The sequence below is a fragment of the Chaetodon auriga genome, chromosome 22 (genome assembly GCF_051107435.1).
Source record: "Chaetodon auriga isolate fChaAug3 chromosome 22, fChaAug3.hap1, whole genome shotgun sequence".
Lineage (NCBI taxonomy): Eukaryota > Metazoa > Chordata > Actinopteri > Chaetodontiformes > Chaetodontidae > Chaetodon > Chaetodon auriga.
In genome coordinates, this window is record NC_135095.1 from 5,302,747 (window position 1) to 5,316,971 (window position 14,225).

Sequence of the window (14,225 nt, forward strand, 5' to 3'; positions counted from 1 at the left end):
ATGAGAGGTGAACTGTTTCAAGAAGTTTTCTGAGTAAAATACGGGCGCATGCGGTGCATCTCAAGATGCTGTCCCATGAGTGGCAGCTAGTTACAGCAGCTCCAGCCATTTGTTTTTTTGTCTTTCAAGTGATTCTTCCATCGCTAGTCGTGGTCAATTGTGTGTACGTATGCATGTACAACTGGTGAGACTAGGGATTTGCTTTTTACTCTTTCTTGGATTACTTAAAACAACACTGGCTGATCCATTCAGTCATGGATCCATTGTTTACACAAGGGAACACCTGATAGCACTGTGCAATACTATGTACTCCCACTGGAAAGACCAGAGGATATAAGGAGAAGAAGGGGATCCAGAGCTGGGGCGAAGTGCTGTGAGAAGATGGTACCAACCATCCATACCATCTCTTATTATGGGGAACATGAGATCTCTCTCTAATATGATGGAAGAGCTAACAGCAGTAACCAGACTGCAGAGAGAATACCTGGAGTGTAGTATCATGTGCTTCACAGAGACTTGTGTGAATGAGCTTTTGCGGGACTCGAATGTTACACTTGACAATTTTCAACTTCTGAGAGCGGACAGGAGAGCGACTGAGAGCGGGAAGAGGAAAGGTGGGGACATAATGATGTTTGCGAACAACAGATGGTGTAACCCAGGGCATATCAGCATAAAAGAGCAGCGTTGCATTAGAGACACTGAGCTCCTAGCTGTTAGCATTGGGCCATATTATCTCCTGAGAGAGTTCCCGCATGTCATCGCAATATCGGTGTACAGTGTCCCCCCGTTGGCTGATGCAGTACCAGCATGCAAGCTCCTACACGCTGTGGTTTCACAGCTGCAGATATTGCAACCATCTCTGGAGACTTCAGTGCTGCTTCCCTGTCCTCCACTCTCCCCACCTTCACCCAGTATGTTAAATGCCACACCAGAGACAACAGAACACTGGACTAACTGTATGCAAACACTAAGGATGCTTACAGTTCACCCTGCCCGTGCTGGGCTGTTCTGATCACAACCTGGTTCATCTGCTCCCTGCATACATACTTTTGGTGAATAAACAACCACCAACCATAAGATATGTGAGAAGATGGTCAGAAGAGTCCAGTATGGCACTGGGGGACTGCTTTGGCACTACTGACTGGGAAGTGTTGTACAGTCCACACAGGGAGGACATTGACAGTTTGACAACCTGCATTACAGACTACATCAACTTCTGTGTGGAAAACAGTGTGCCTACAAAGAAGGTACGGTGTTTCCCAAACAACAAACCCTGGGTGTCTCTAGAACTGAAAGCCTTATTGAATGAAAGGCAAAGGGTCTTTAGATCAGGGCACAAAAATGAGCTGAGGAGGGTGCAGAGGGAGCTGAAAACAGAGATAAGGAGAGGCAAGACAGCTACAGGAGGAAGCGCCTGCAGGGGAACAACATTCATCCAATGACGCAGTCATCATTGGATGTCTATCACAGTGGAATGAAGTGGAATACAGGGAGGTCATGTTGTTGTGGTCATGTCATAAACAGGAGAACAAGCGTAGTCGGAAACAGGCAGGCATGGCAATGGGAGATCAGTGTATATGAAATTGGAGGAGAGTCTTGCATGGAAACAATGGCAGTCTGGCAAAGAGTGAGTGTGGCAGAGCAGCTTAAACACTGCACTGATTGCTGTGAGCCTCAGGTGTGTGATCAGGTGAGCAGGCAGTTGGGCGTGGTTAAGTACCGATGGCACAGGTGAGCAGATGAGGAGACAATGGCAGCAAGTAAGAGAAATGAATATACTGTCAGACTCAGACTTGTTAGCCCATGTATAGACTTTGTTATGATTAAAGTCTAGCACTAACAATATAATGAGTTCACATTTTAAAGAATCATTCTGACAGCATTTTTCGGAAAAGTGAAACATTGAAGTTCCTGTTTAATAAACTCTACAGTTTACTGTCAGTACGCTGACTCCTGACTCTTCTTGTATAATATTTTGTCTTCATATTATCTAATTATCATTCACTGACCACAATGGCCCAATAAATAAGTATTTGTCAAAAGCCAAAGTGGCCTTGTCCTAATAATGACTTTATTCCAGGCCTGTAAATGTTTGTACACGAATGACCTTTGACCTGAACATGGAGGTGAGGACCTCAGGCCAGAAACCCAGCAGCAGATGAAGATGCCGAAAAGCCTTGACACTGCTTATTTACTGTCTTTGTCACCTGTTTTGCAAGTTAGGTGCTGCAATATTTTCAAATGAAGAGAGGCCTTTCTAATCCTCTGCTTCTCTCAGTTAACTGTACACTTTGCGTCTGATAACTTTCTGGTGAAATCCTCTGTCATATATTGGAATAAACCAAAGCTGGCTACCATGACTGACTAGACAAAGGAAAGAGCTTGCATTCTTTCTTTGACTTTCAACACATCATAGAACATGAACACAGCAGTGTCCATTGTTCTTCGGTCTCCACCCTCAGTTATTGTTTCCTCACACAGTCGCATCAACTCAGGATTTCCAGCAAATTGCGCCAAGTCATGGCAGGTTTGGAGAGGATTGGATCAGCTGAAGGAAATACAGCACCTGAACAGGAACATCCAAAGACACATGCGGGGTGAGAGCAGAGTAAACAGCAGCTCTGGCTGAACAAACACAACTTCAGACACAGCTGTATTATTGAGGCATACCTTTCTGAGGTGCCAGAGGTCCTTGTTGTTTTAATAAAGTACCATCAGATGCTCGGTGGTTCCGTGGATTTACATTATGAGTTCCATACTGACTCTGTCGGAGTCTCTTGGCTCAGTTTGTACAATAACTTACATGTTTCCTTCAGGCTGTGACTTTCTCTTTCATGAAAATAACACGACTAAGCTAGCAAATTTTAGAAGACACTGTTTTTTTTATTTAATATTGTCTCTCACGTGCAATTTCAATTACAACATCAATATAAAAGCAAATCAAATATAATTGTCCAAAAGGATGCATAAAACATCAAACCTTAAAAAACAACCTTAAATCTCTGCAACTTTAGTGTTTTATTTATTTTTCATTTAATTTTAATTTTGTATAATTGTTACTGATGCACTGATGGGTAAGCAGATTTCATAGTCGACAGCTTTTATATCTGTTCTGATTATTTTTTGTGTTTTTCAAGCACATTTTTTTGCCAAATTGATGAAGATAATTAATTAATTTGCATGCGTTTTGATTATTTGCATGCATTGTCTTAAGTTACAGTGCATATGTCCCTCTTGGCCATTGCAGAGATGGGGAAATTTTATTTTTTTTTTTAATGCAGATTACATTCAGATTTGTGGAAAATTCTGCATTTGCAATGCTGGAGGAAACCAGAGCACCTGGAGAAAACCAGCACGTGGAGAATGTGCAAACTCCACACAGAAAAGGCAAAGATTCAATCAAAACTACACATTTTTTTAAGGGGGCATTCATCTTGAAAAAGAACTCATTATTTCATTATTAAGAGAAAAACAGTGATTGTTTTTCAAGGTGAATGCAAAGCAAGAAAGAAAGAATAAGAGAAAGAGTGAATGTGAAATGAAAGGAGATACTGTGATCAAACGCTGAGGCAGGAGCGGAAGGGCCTCCTCACAGTCCGGGCCACGGCAGAGAACATCCTGATGATGGCAGGTCGCTTCTGTTTCTCCTGAGGCACGGGTGGTGATCCGTTCTCCAGCTCGACGACTTCACTGTGGGATGCTGATGTGTCAACCTCACAGGCTGGGGTAACTTTTTCGCTCTTTCTTCCGAAAAGCCCCCTCACTTTTGTAAGAAAGCTGGGGCTTTTGCATGTAGTGTCCTGCAGCTGTGTTTTTAATTCCCTGGCAACTGCCTCCACGAACACTAAATGGTCAGACTTGACGGCAGTCTTCAGCAGCTGTTTGGATCCAAACTCCTTACGAATATTCTTAAAGATGGTGTGGTGGAGGGTTCCACAGGTCTGTGGGAAAGTGCAGTCTACTTCTCCCATAGTCCTCCTCAGACTTTTCAACATTCCTTCAAAGTCCAAGTCCAGCACCGACATGTTGGTGAACTCAATAATGCGGTCCAACAGCTGACTAAGGAACTCAGCAAGAAAGGTCCCCTGTCTCTGCAAGACCTCCTCTTTGATACTGGGGAGGTCTGAACTCTGAGAGCTTTGGATACTCGCTGTTCTGCAGTCCTCGTCCTCGGACACATAGGATGCATCGGTTTCCTGGGACGAAGTACTGACCGAATACACTTCTTCAGAGGACTCATGCTTTTTCAGGCACCCACGTAATATCTCGCAGAGCAGGTGAACCATCTGCTTAGTTCGATGATACGATGTTTCAATCTCAACAGATTTCAGCAATTCAGGAATAAAAGTGGACTGCCACGTGATAATAGCCAGTTTGTAGTTCACTTTCTTGGATACCTCTTCTGCAACCAGCTCGAGCAGTCCTTCATAGATGTCAGATGCCTCATGAGGGGCTTCCATTATTTCTTGAAGTAGGCTGTGAAGTGAATTTCCCATGCTGGCTTGAAAATCCTCAGGTGTCACTCTACAATGGTGCTGCTCCATCTGTAGTGTTTCACCCTCCATGGAACACATCCAGCTGTGAACCTGCGGTTCAACATGACTCAAGACAATGCTGCAGGCCTGGTTTATAATGCCATGACACATGTTGGCCAGCACGTCGGCTGTCTCATTATCAAACCTGCCGTGTTCCAGTGACATCCATTGCCTGGAAGAAAAGATTAGAAATGAGTGAGCAAAACAAACATTTAACAATTTATACATGCATATATGCATATGTGTGTGTGTGTGTGTGTGTGTGTGTGTGTGTGTATATATATATATATATATTCATTACTGCTGCAGCAGGTTTTGTCTGATAAATTCTACTTCACTTACTGAGTTGTTAGAAAATAAAGATGCCTGGCCTCCTCCTGGAAAGCCTCTGATGTGAACAGAGGCAACTCCATATCGCTGCTATTCAACTCTTCCATTTTATCTGATGAAAAACAAAGACATGCAAAAACAAAATCAGTATCAGTTCCTTTGGAAGCACTTAGAAATTAGCTGTTCACTGGTTGAAGGTCAATAGAGTAAATCTGCTCAGTCTGTCTGCAGAGGTAGTAATATGACTGTAGAACAGAATGTGACATCAAAGCCACAAAGCATTCTATATGTCCATATATGGTAAATGTACACGCACACACAACACACATGGGAATGCATGTGAGTGTGTGTGTGTGTGTGTGTGTGTGTGTGTGTGTGTGTGTGTGTGTGTGTGTGTGTTCGCGTGTTGTGTTATATCTATCTATCTATCTATCTATCTATCTATCTATCTATATATATGTATGTATGTATATATATGTATATGTACATATATATGTCAACAGTGTGTCTGTCAACCTGTGGTGCTGCTATAGTAATGAAAGATTGTTTTTATTGGGAGAGACCTATAGGAGGAACAGAAAGAATGACAAATTTTGAGGAAAGATTAAATTTAATGTCAACATGGGAATTAGACTTTGGTGCTTAGACCCCAGCAAGAAGCACATCACTATACGATGCGGTCCTATGGATTAGGTGCTTCCAATATATAGGGAACTTCCACCACAGTCTAAATACTGGCAGTGGTGAAGAGAGTGGAGCTGGAGGTTAGAATGACTTCATGAGAGAGAAACTTCTGATTGGAGCGTTTGGTTGGAGATGGCCGGGCATCCACCGTCGAGGTGGTGATGGAGTGTAGGTGGGTCACATGCACATCACGGTGCTGACGAGAGGCTGAATAACAGCAGGGAGAGGAGGTATTTAAAGTTTGACAGCTTACAGATGATTGGCCAGACGTGATTGTGTCATGTTGTGATGTTCGATGAGGACATAGACGAGTTTGTTGAACTGAGAGAAACTGGGCAGGGTGACTTAGAGTGTACGTGCAAGGAGAAAGTCTTCCTGACTGAACTTTGGCTGAGTTCCATTTCACTCCTGGATGCTACTTTAAAAAAATGTTGCTGAAGAACTTTAAAAAAAAAAATGTAATGTGTTGTTAAATGTTGCCTTCAGTCCTTAATCTGTTGCTCAGATGTTAGGTGGTACCTTCAAACAGTGACTGCAGTGTCATAGACAGTCTTTTCCTCTGCTGAGACAGATTAGTGATTTAGGGTCTGTCTCTCATGATAAGTTTCACCTCCAAATGAGGCCTTATTTTATTATTTTACCGTGGAATCCCAGTGATAATAAGCAGTGTTTCTCATCAAATGATTCAGCTCTAGCTTTTGTTAAGATCTGTAAGATAAACTTGACCATATTCTGTAAATTTTGCACACATGTAATTTTGGCTGTTGCAAAAACTACATGTGATGTGCAGCTAAACTGTTAGATTATAACCCATTACAGGATTATGGGTTGTAAAGGCTGCACTTCAGATGTGCAGACAAGGATGCACCCAGATCAACAAACATTCTCTTGCTGGGTTTGAGGCATCATTCCCTGAACACAATCATTGTTAGAGGGGGGGTTTTCTTCCTGTAACTCTTTCAGGGTGAATGGCTCATTCATACTGCCAGTGTTGTGAATTTTCTTCACAGTGGATGATTTCATTCCCTCTCCATATACTGTAAATTGGTAGACTAAGGCACTAAAGCTGCCCGACTCATGGATTTTACTCCCTTAAGTCTGCCAAGGTCGAGGAATTTTTCCCCTTTTGTAGCTCGGTGTGTGGAGCAGGGCAGTAACATTGCTTTTCTCAAGCCCCCAGGAACAGCACTCGGCTTAGCAGCTTAGTGGACACCTTTAGAACTATAAGCTGCATGACTACATAGAAACTTTTTTGCCTTACACATCCGTTAGAAAAGCAATAGCTGGTAACAGTAAGTTAAACTATTCCTGTTAGCCTGTGCTAAAAGTCCATGTCTTTGCTGCACTGTAAGTCTCTTTGGACAGAATAGTCTACCTGATACCACACTGTGTTTTATGTGTGATCTCTCCATCTGTCATAGACCGTGAGCCCAGCAGTAGCAGCTACAATGTCTCTTCAGGAACCTTCTACAGCTGCGTCAGTCAGATCACCATTGGTAAGTGCATTTCGTTCAAGACTTCTTTATGGAAGAGAAATGCTTTGCATATTTTGCTGTTGTCTTAAGACGTAAAGATGTGTATTGTATTGTATTGAGTTTTCATTTTCTTTTGAACATGTGTTTATGTTCAATAATTGTTACAAATAAATATCTTACCATTGCAGCTCAGTATGAGTTAAACATCGTGATTTCCCTGCTCCATCTGTTTGTGTGAAAGCAGAATACGCATGCATTCAGCAGAAACAGCTTTTTAGGCAATATCAATTTAACAAGGTTTGTATAAGGTCATTGTTCTTTGTGTGCCTGTCAGCACACAGAAGAAGAGACTAACACACCATGATCAGCTCGATCAATCAAGAAAGTCCAGTTCAGACCGTTTATAGTGCTGGTGAGATGATTTAAGGATCATTGACTAAATATGTAAAGTATACTGCTGTGTTTATTTGCAGCGACTTGCGACACCATTGCAATTTTTCAATGTCAAAATGACACTGGTGCTAGAATTTCAACAGGAAAGTCAGATTCATTTATGACAAGCAAGATTTTAATGAATCAGTGGACATTGTGGGCAATGTAGATGTCAGGTGTTGACAAAGAAGGGGGATGTGTTGGGACACAAAGGCAGTATCTCTGGTTCTGGATCAGTTTTGATTGTTTTTTTTTTTGTTTTTTAATGTCCATTGTGTGTGTGACAGTCTTACTGGAGTGCAGTGCCAAGTGGTGGAATACTCTTAACTCAGAAAAATGTGTAGTGGTATATGCTAATACACTGATCATAGTGTATGTGTTAGGGGCAACTCATGGCACAAAACACATACATATAGTGGAATTGTATTACTAGAGGTACTGTGATATGCAGTATACTGTAAGACATTTATTTGCTTTATGTTGCAAAAAAAAAGAAACAAATGGTACCTAAAAGTGAAACCCTCCTAATAGTCCTTTTTCATGGAACACCTTTTGACAAGCACAGGTCTACATGAAAGTATTGATGGCTGAATCACATTCAGCTGCTTCAGTTTCTGGCTCTTTAGATGCTGGATTTGCTTAGTGGTGAGAAAATCAAAGATTCCCTTCAGACGTGTTAAATTTAAGATGTATATAAAATACTGATATGATGTCTGATATGATTTTTCCACAAAAAAGTTCACTTATCTTGTTGCCCCTCTACCATCTATCCCTTCTTCCTCATTAAAAATTCCTTAATCTACAACCCTGTTTCCAAAGCTGTTGGAACATGATGATGATTTGCAGAAACCCCAAATTTAAGCACACTCAGCCTCTCTGGGAGGCTCTTTTTATACCCAGTCATGTTCCTCACCTGTTGCCGGTTAACCTAATCGACTGTGCGATCTTCCACCAGCTGTTTTCTTTTAGCGTTTCACAGCTTTTCCAGCCTTTTGTTGTCCCTGTCCCAGCTTTTTGAATCGTGTTGCTGGCGTCAAATTCTAAATCAGGATCTAATTTTCACAAACAATGAAATTTGTCAGTTTCAACATTATTGTCATTGTGCTATTTTCAGTAAAATATGGGGTTTCAGGGTTTTGCAAATCATCATATTCTCTTTGGGGTTGTATGAATATGTGATTATTTTTCATTTCCAAAGTTGAGCTGCTGGACGCAAGATTAATCCGGCTTGTCTGTAAAGTCAGTTCTCAGTGTTTGTGCACTGGAGGCTTCGGGGCTGGCTTCCAAACTGTTTGCGATGTCACAAATCATGCTCATAGGCTCGCTTCCTGAAATGAGATTTTCACTGAGCACAGAGAAACTTTGCACTTTCAGTAGATGAATATGAAAATAGAGTTCTGGTGTCAAACTCTGCTCATGCATCATTCTGCACAGTGAAGCTCAAACATTTAACTGTCAGAACAAGAAGAAAAATACATTTTTGAGTGTAGGGGGACTGAAAAGATTTCCCCTGACATCGAACGCTGTTTGCATGTTAGGGGTTGTTGACAGGAAATAGTGTGCTGTTGACAAAGCTGTCTGAATTAATTTTCCTGTCCATCACAAAACTGCAACCTCCTGCCATTTGCAATATTCAGACCTTGCTTTTTTGACATTTTTTCGATGAATATTACAGCCTGGTTAGCGGGAGAGGCTGTGAGCTGGATGCAGTGACAGTTAAGACTTTGGGTTCAGCTCAGGCTATGCTGCTGCTGCATGCAGGTGTTCCTCTCTTCTCTCTGTGCTAAATTAAAAAAAAAAAATCTAAGGAAGTGCTGAGGGAGAGCTTTGGACCGTTGAGACTCACCCTCTTGGTTTTACAAAGAAAAAGATCTATAGTCTTGCCCCGCACTCTGACATAAAAAAGACTTAGTGTGCTGCCTGTGATTTAAAAGCCCTGGCCTTTGTTTGGGAGGAAAATACTAGTCAGCATCACTGTAGGTTCTTAAAAGTCCTAATCGATGATAATCTTCCATTTATTCCACCCTCCTTCATTGTGGTAGGAATTTACTGCATGAGTGCAGCTGATAGACAGAGCTAATCTTCACACTGAGGCAGGGATTCAGTGAAGGGTGACGTAAGAAACGATCAAATGCTCCGTGCTGCAACGTCTACAGCAATGACTGATCGCTGCTATACGCATTCACAAACTCAGACCTCCATTGATGTCATATGTTTGTCTAATATATTTGATGTTTTGGCATCTGAGATGATGCGTTTTGAAAAGCTATGAACATGCTCAAATTCATTGTCAGTTTTATGACCACCTAAAGTGTCTGTCTTTTGAAAATATATGAACCATAGGGTGTGCTTTAGAGCTCTTTTAAAACAGGACTCTAAGTACTTTTTGTGAAGAATATTCTTGTCCAAGTCAGACGGGGGAGTAATTGGCATTAACAATGAGTCCATGTTGCAGAGGATTGACTGCTCTTGCTTTTCCTCAGAGGTCAGTGCTTGTCGGATTGTATCTGAAACCCTCCTCTTCACCATTAGAATTGAGGACTGTGTCACACCAATTTGGAACCTTTGGAAACAATCCACCAATCATGCCCACTTCATGAAATGATTGGCTGAGGGTGAGACAGTATGACTGCTATTTTTTGCATTCTTCACACAACTACTTCTTTCACTTGTCATATGAACAAAGTAGTAAAATGCTGTACTGTCGAAAGATGGGCGCCTTTATCCCCATTTGAGCCATTCATCATGTCTCGCACCGCTCTCATTTAAGTAGAGCCGTTTGGAACAGGTATAAACACAGCTGTCTGCAAACGCATTCAAATGACACATCATACAAATTACTTTACTGGAAGCATACCATAGCAAAATGGTGTATCTCTATAGGGAGCCCTTTCATAAGGTTGTCAGGCACTTAGACTGTTGACAGTGCACAATTGCTTGGAGGGATTAGATTGTGGCCTCTTTCACGGCTGCCGGCTGCAGCTCAATACTGGATCGATTTCAAAAATTGTTGTCCCCATTTGTCACTTGTTTGAAGTTAAGTGAAAGTTACTCTTTAAGAGTGTTTGCACAAAATCACAGAGAGGATGCAGTAGTAAAATAAAATGTGGGTAAATTATAAATGGCCAGTTGCGTAGCTGTTGGATTTTAAGTAATCATAAACTATGTGCATTTGAAAAAGATTGCTAAATTGTGTTTGTATACCTTTACCCTCTGCTACATCCCTGCTTCTGTGCAGCACTACTGCTGCTGTGTTGCTGAAGCACATTCAGAGTTAAAACACACTTGGACTTATAAAACATAACAACAGTCAACACTCTAAATTTCTTTTCCCACTGCACCAGCACCAGCACCAGCTCCAGCACCAGCCCTCCATCCACCTGAAGTACCTCCACTGCAGCTCTTTCTCACACTCAGCTCAAACTAGTCATTTCATAGTGCCGCGTGTGGCCCAGATACCTGCACCTGCATTTGTTTTCTTACCTCTGAGGGTGTCAGGAAGTAGTGCTACATATCTAGGCCTCACTCTCCTCAGAGAGCCACGCGGGCACTTTTTTCTGATGACTGCGACATAGATATTGCTTAGAACACACTATGTTCGAAAAGGCTGCGCGCACCATGAGTTTTGGAGGTCGTTCGGATACATGCCAGGTGTGGATTACCACCTCCGCCACTCCTGCCTTTTCAGGTGACTTTCATGGGATGTTGAAGATTGTTGCCTCAATGCAGTTCTTAATGTTGTTTGAAAAGGAAAAGCCACTGTCAGTTAATGCGAATTGTACCTACCTGGACCATGTTCCTGAATAAATTGTATTTATTTTTGTACTTAAATTTCCTGTGTTTCTGTTTACCACCATGATTTAACAACAATTCAGTGACAATGACAATTATAGGATTGTTTTCTTGTGTTGCTAGGCCGTCGGAGAAGTTTGATCAAACCACACACATTTATGCAGAATGGGGGTGTAATGTACATGTGAACTTGGACGTAGTGTCAGGTTTAATAAACCACGATGTAAAGAACAAATTTCCAATGAATTTCACCCCAGTGACAGTGTAAACACACCACTACATCTGTCAAAGTAATGGGCCAAAAAAATTAACCTGGACAATGAGGAGTACTCCTCGCATCAAAAATGAGTATATTAATTACTTAAAAGATCCAGTGTGTGTGCTTTAGTGGCATCTAAAGGTGAGGTTGCACATTACAACCAACTGAATACCCTTCACCTCACCCATCTCTTTCCAAGAGTGTAAGAGAAACTACGGTGGCCACGAAACCCTGTGCTCTCTGGAGCCAGTGTTCGGTTTGTCCATTCTGGGCAACTGTAGAAACATAGTGGTGCAACATCTTATGAATATTATATTACATTTCTGTCAATAGATTCCCCTAAATCTGACACACTGATCCTTTAAAGTATGTAAAATATTGCTATCATGTACTGTGCTCCTTGATTATTTTGTTTGAAAACCTTCCCACTCTAAAGAATATCCCCTTTTTTAGGATTCCCAAGCAGCAGTCAGATCTTGCCAAAAGGTGTTGTACTAGACCAAATCCCCTCAGGGAAAATAAGAACTTTCTCTGTGTTCTAGTTGTTGCAGGTGCTGACTTGAGCACAAACATTATTTCAGGGATGCCCAACCTAATGCGGTCGCGCTCCATCATGTGAAAACCCCTCTATTCTTTTAGAGATTTTGAGGCTGTAAAACAGCTGATCTGAGGATGTACAGCTTGGATTTACTTTGTCCCTCCTCCACATAATATGTCCTCGAGCTGAATGTGCTGTGTGAGGAGCCTGCCGGGCGTTCCACAACTCTGCTATTGATCGAGCTGTGTTTGTTCACTGCTGATGTACCTTTGAAATCTGCTGGGCTTCGTGTTTCACCGGAAACCAGGAGGTTGGGGGGATGAGAGTGTTCCCTAGTCCTACCTGTTCCCGGTGTGTTACATAACGACAGTGTGTGGGAAGTCAGCACAAGAAGAACATACTGCACTGTAGTCAGATGATGTATACAGTCAATAATAATTGACCATGTTGTAAATGCATATTAGTATTTCTTTTTTTATGGTGTTGTTATAATCAGCATTTCTAAAGCTTGCTAATAAACATGCTAACGTCTTGCACAGTAAGATGACAAACTGCTCGGCTAACTGCCCCTTAGCTCTTGTGCCAAACTTAAAGCACAGAGTGGTATCGACCTCATCATCTAACGCTCGGCAAGAAAGTGAATTTCACAAAAAGTCATTATTTATTTAAGGGGACAGTCAGAGTTTAAAAGCATTGCAAATTTAGGGCGAGTGGAAAAGCAAACATTTAACTAAACTTAACCTTAATTGGGTTTAGCTTAACTAGCTAACAGTATGGAAAGTAAAAAATAGTTTTGAATATTTAAAGTACAGTACTTCTATGCCCTTAATATTTAATATGTTTGTTCATTCGTTAAGAACATTGATTGAGGATCTATAAAAATTAGTTCACCATTGCACCACATTCATACTTACACATTTCTGATACTCAGTGTTCATGCTCAAGATATTTTAATGTGTATCAACTTTTATTTGTTTCACTATAGCAATGACACTAGAATTTGTTCCTCTATCTGTGGAATGTACATTAGGAAGAAGGAAGCAAAGCAAGTTTTACCTTGTTATGAATGTGCATAAATAGTTCATTGTTGTGCAGAAATGTGGACGATGTGCAGCTGATTTCTCATTAAGGAAGAAGGAATAAAGTTAGCTGCTCATGGCAGTTCCAGTGACAATCACAGTAACAACCAACCTCACATTTAGCAAAGAAGAGGCCATTGGCAGACCGTGAACCCCAGACTGAGAAGTACTTTTTTAATTCATTAGAGTACTGCATTTGATCTAATTAAACGTAGACAAATGTTAATGTTAATGAAGTCTCTGGGCCTTTTTTTGATTTCAGTTGCTTTGTACTGTTGGCTTTACTAATTATTTAAAAGATGCTTCAAAATGGATTCACCTAGATTGGATGCTGAGAGAATTCACTCATGCAGCATTCTCAAGTATTAAAGATGTGTGTGACCTAACAGAACAAGAAAACAAAGCTTTGACCAAGAAAGACAATCGACCTGTGCTCAAAAATCAAGGTACACCATATTAGACATGTTCTGGAGCTTTCAGCTGCCTCACATGGCCGTCATCAGCAGGCAAACATTAGGAATGGGAGCTGATAGCACATGGTCGAAATGAACTGAAACATGCAAAACCTAAGTTGTCAGTGGAATCATTACCAGCAAGCACCGTGTTGAGAAGCACTGAAAGAAAGCGGCGATTATCATCAGTTTACCCTCATTTGTTTGGAAGAAGAAAAACAAAATTTGCGGCCATGTTGAGGCTGCTGGAGACACTTGAGCTCAGACACCTGCCAGCCCCAGTCTCAGAGGCCTCGTGAAACTGAGAGAGAATCTGGCTGAAGACAAAATCGAAGGCCGGAGGCGAGCCGAGCTGGTTCAGCAGTCTGTGGGGGTCCTCATGAAGCAGAGAGCAGCAGAGGGGGGAAGCAGCTCTCTCTTCTTATATCAGAGGAATGCTGAGGAACTTAATTCCCTGATATTGAATAAGTGCTCCCCATCGTAACAGAGCCAAACCTCTACTTGAAAACTGGCAGTTTTCCAGGAATCATTTTAATATAAATCAAATAAAAACAATCATGATAATAGAACATAATCTCATGAGACTGATGCCTGATTAGGTGAAGATTGAATGAAATAAAAACAATATGTGCTGCCCTCTGTTTCTGCA

At 41.4% G+C, this 14,225-nt stretch overlaps 1 protein-coding gene across 1 annotated transcript in view; it reads left to right on the plus strand.

Moving 5' to 3' along the window:
* The window catches only part of LOC143314994 (anoctamin-4-like), a 48,104-nt gene that overhangs the window by 1,850 nt on the left and 32,029 nt on the right, over nt 1-14,225 (plus strand). The window contains exon 2 of the mRNA XM_076722385.1: nt 6,971-7,045. Coding sequence (XP_076578500.1) covers nt 6,971-7,045 — 75 coding nt within the window. The remainder of the gene's footprint in view (nt 1-6,970; nt 7,046-14,225) is intronic.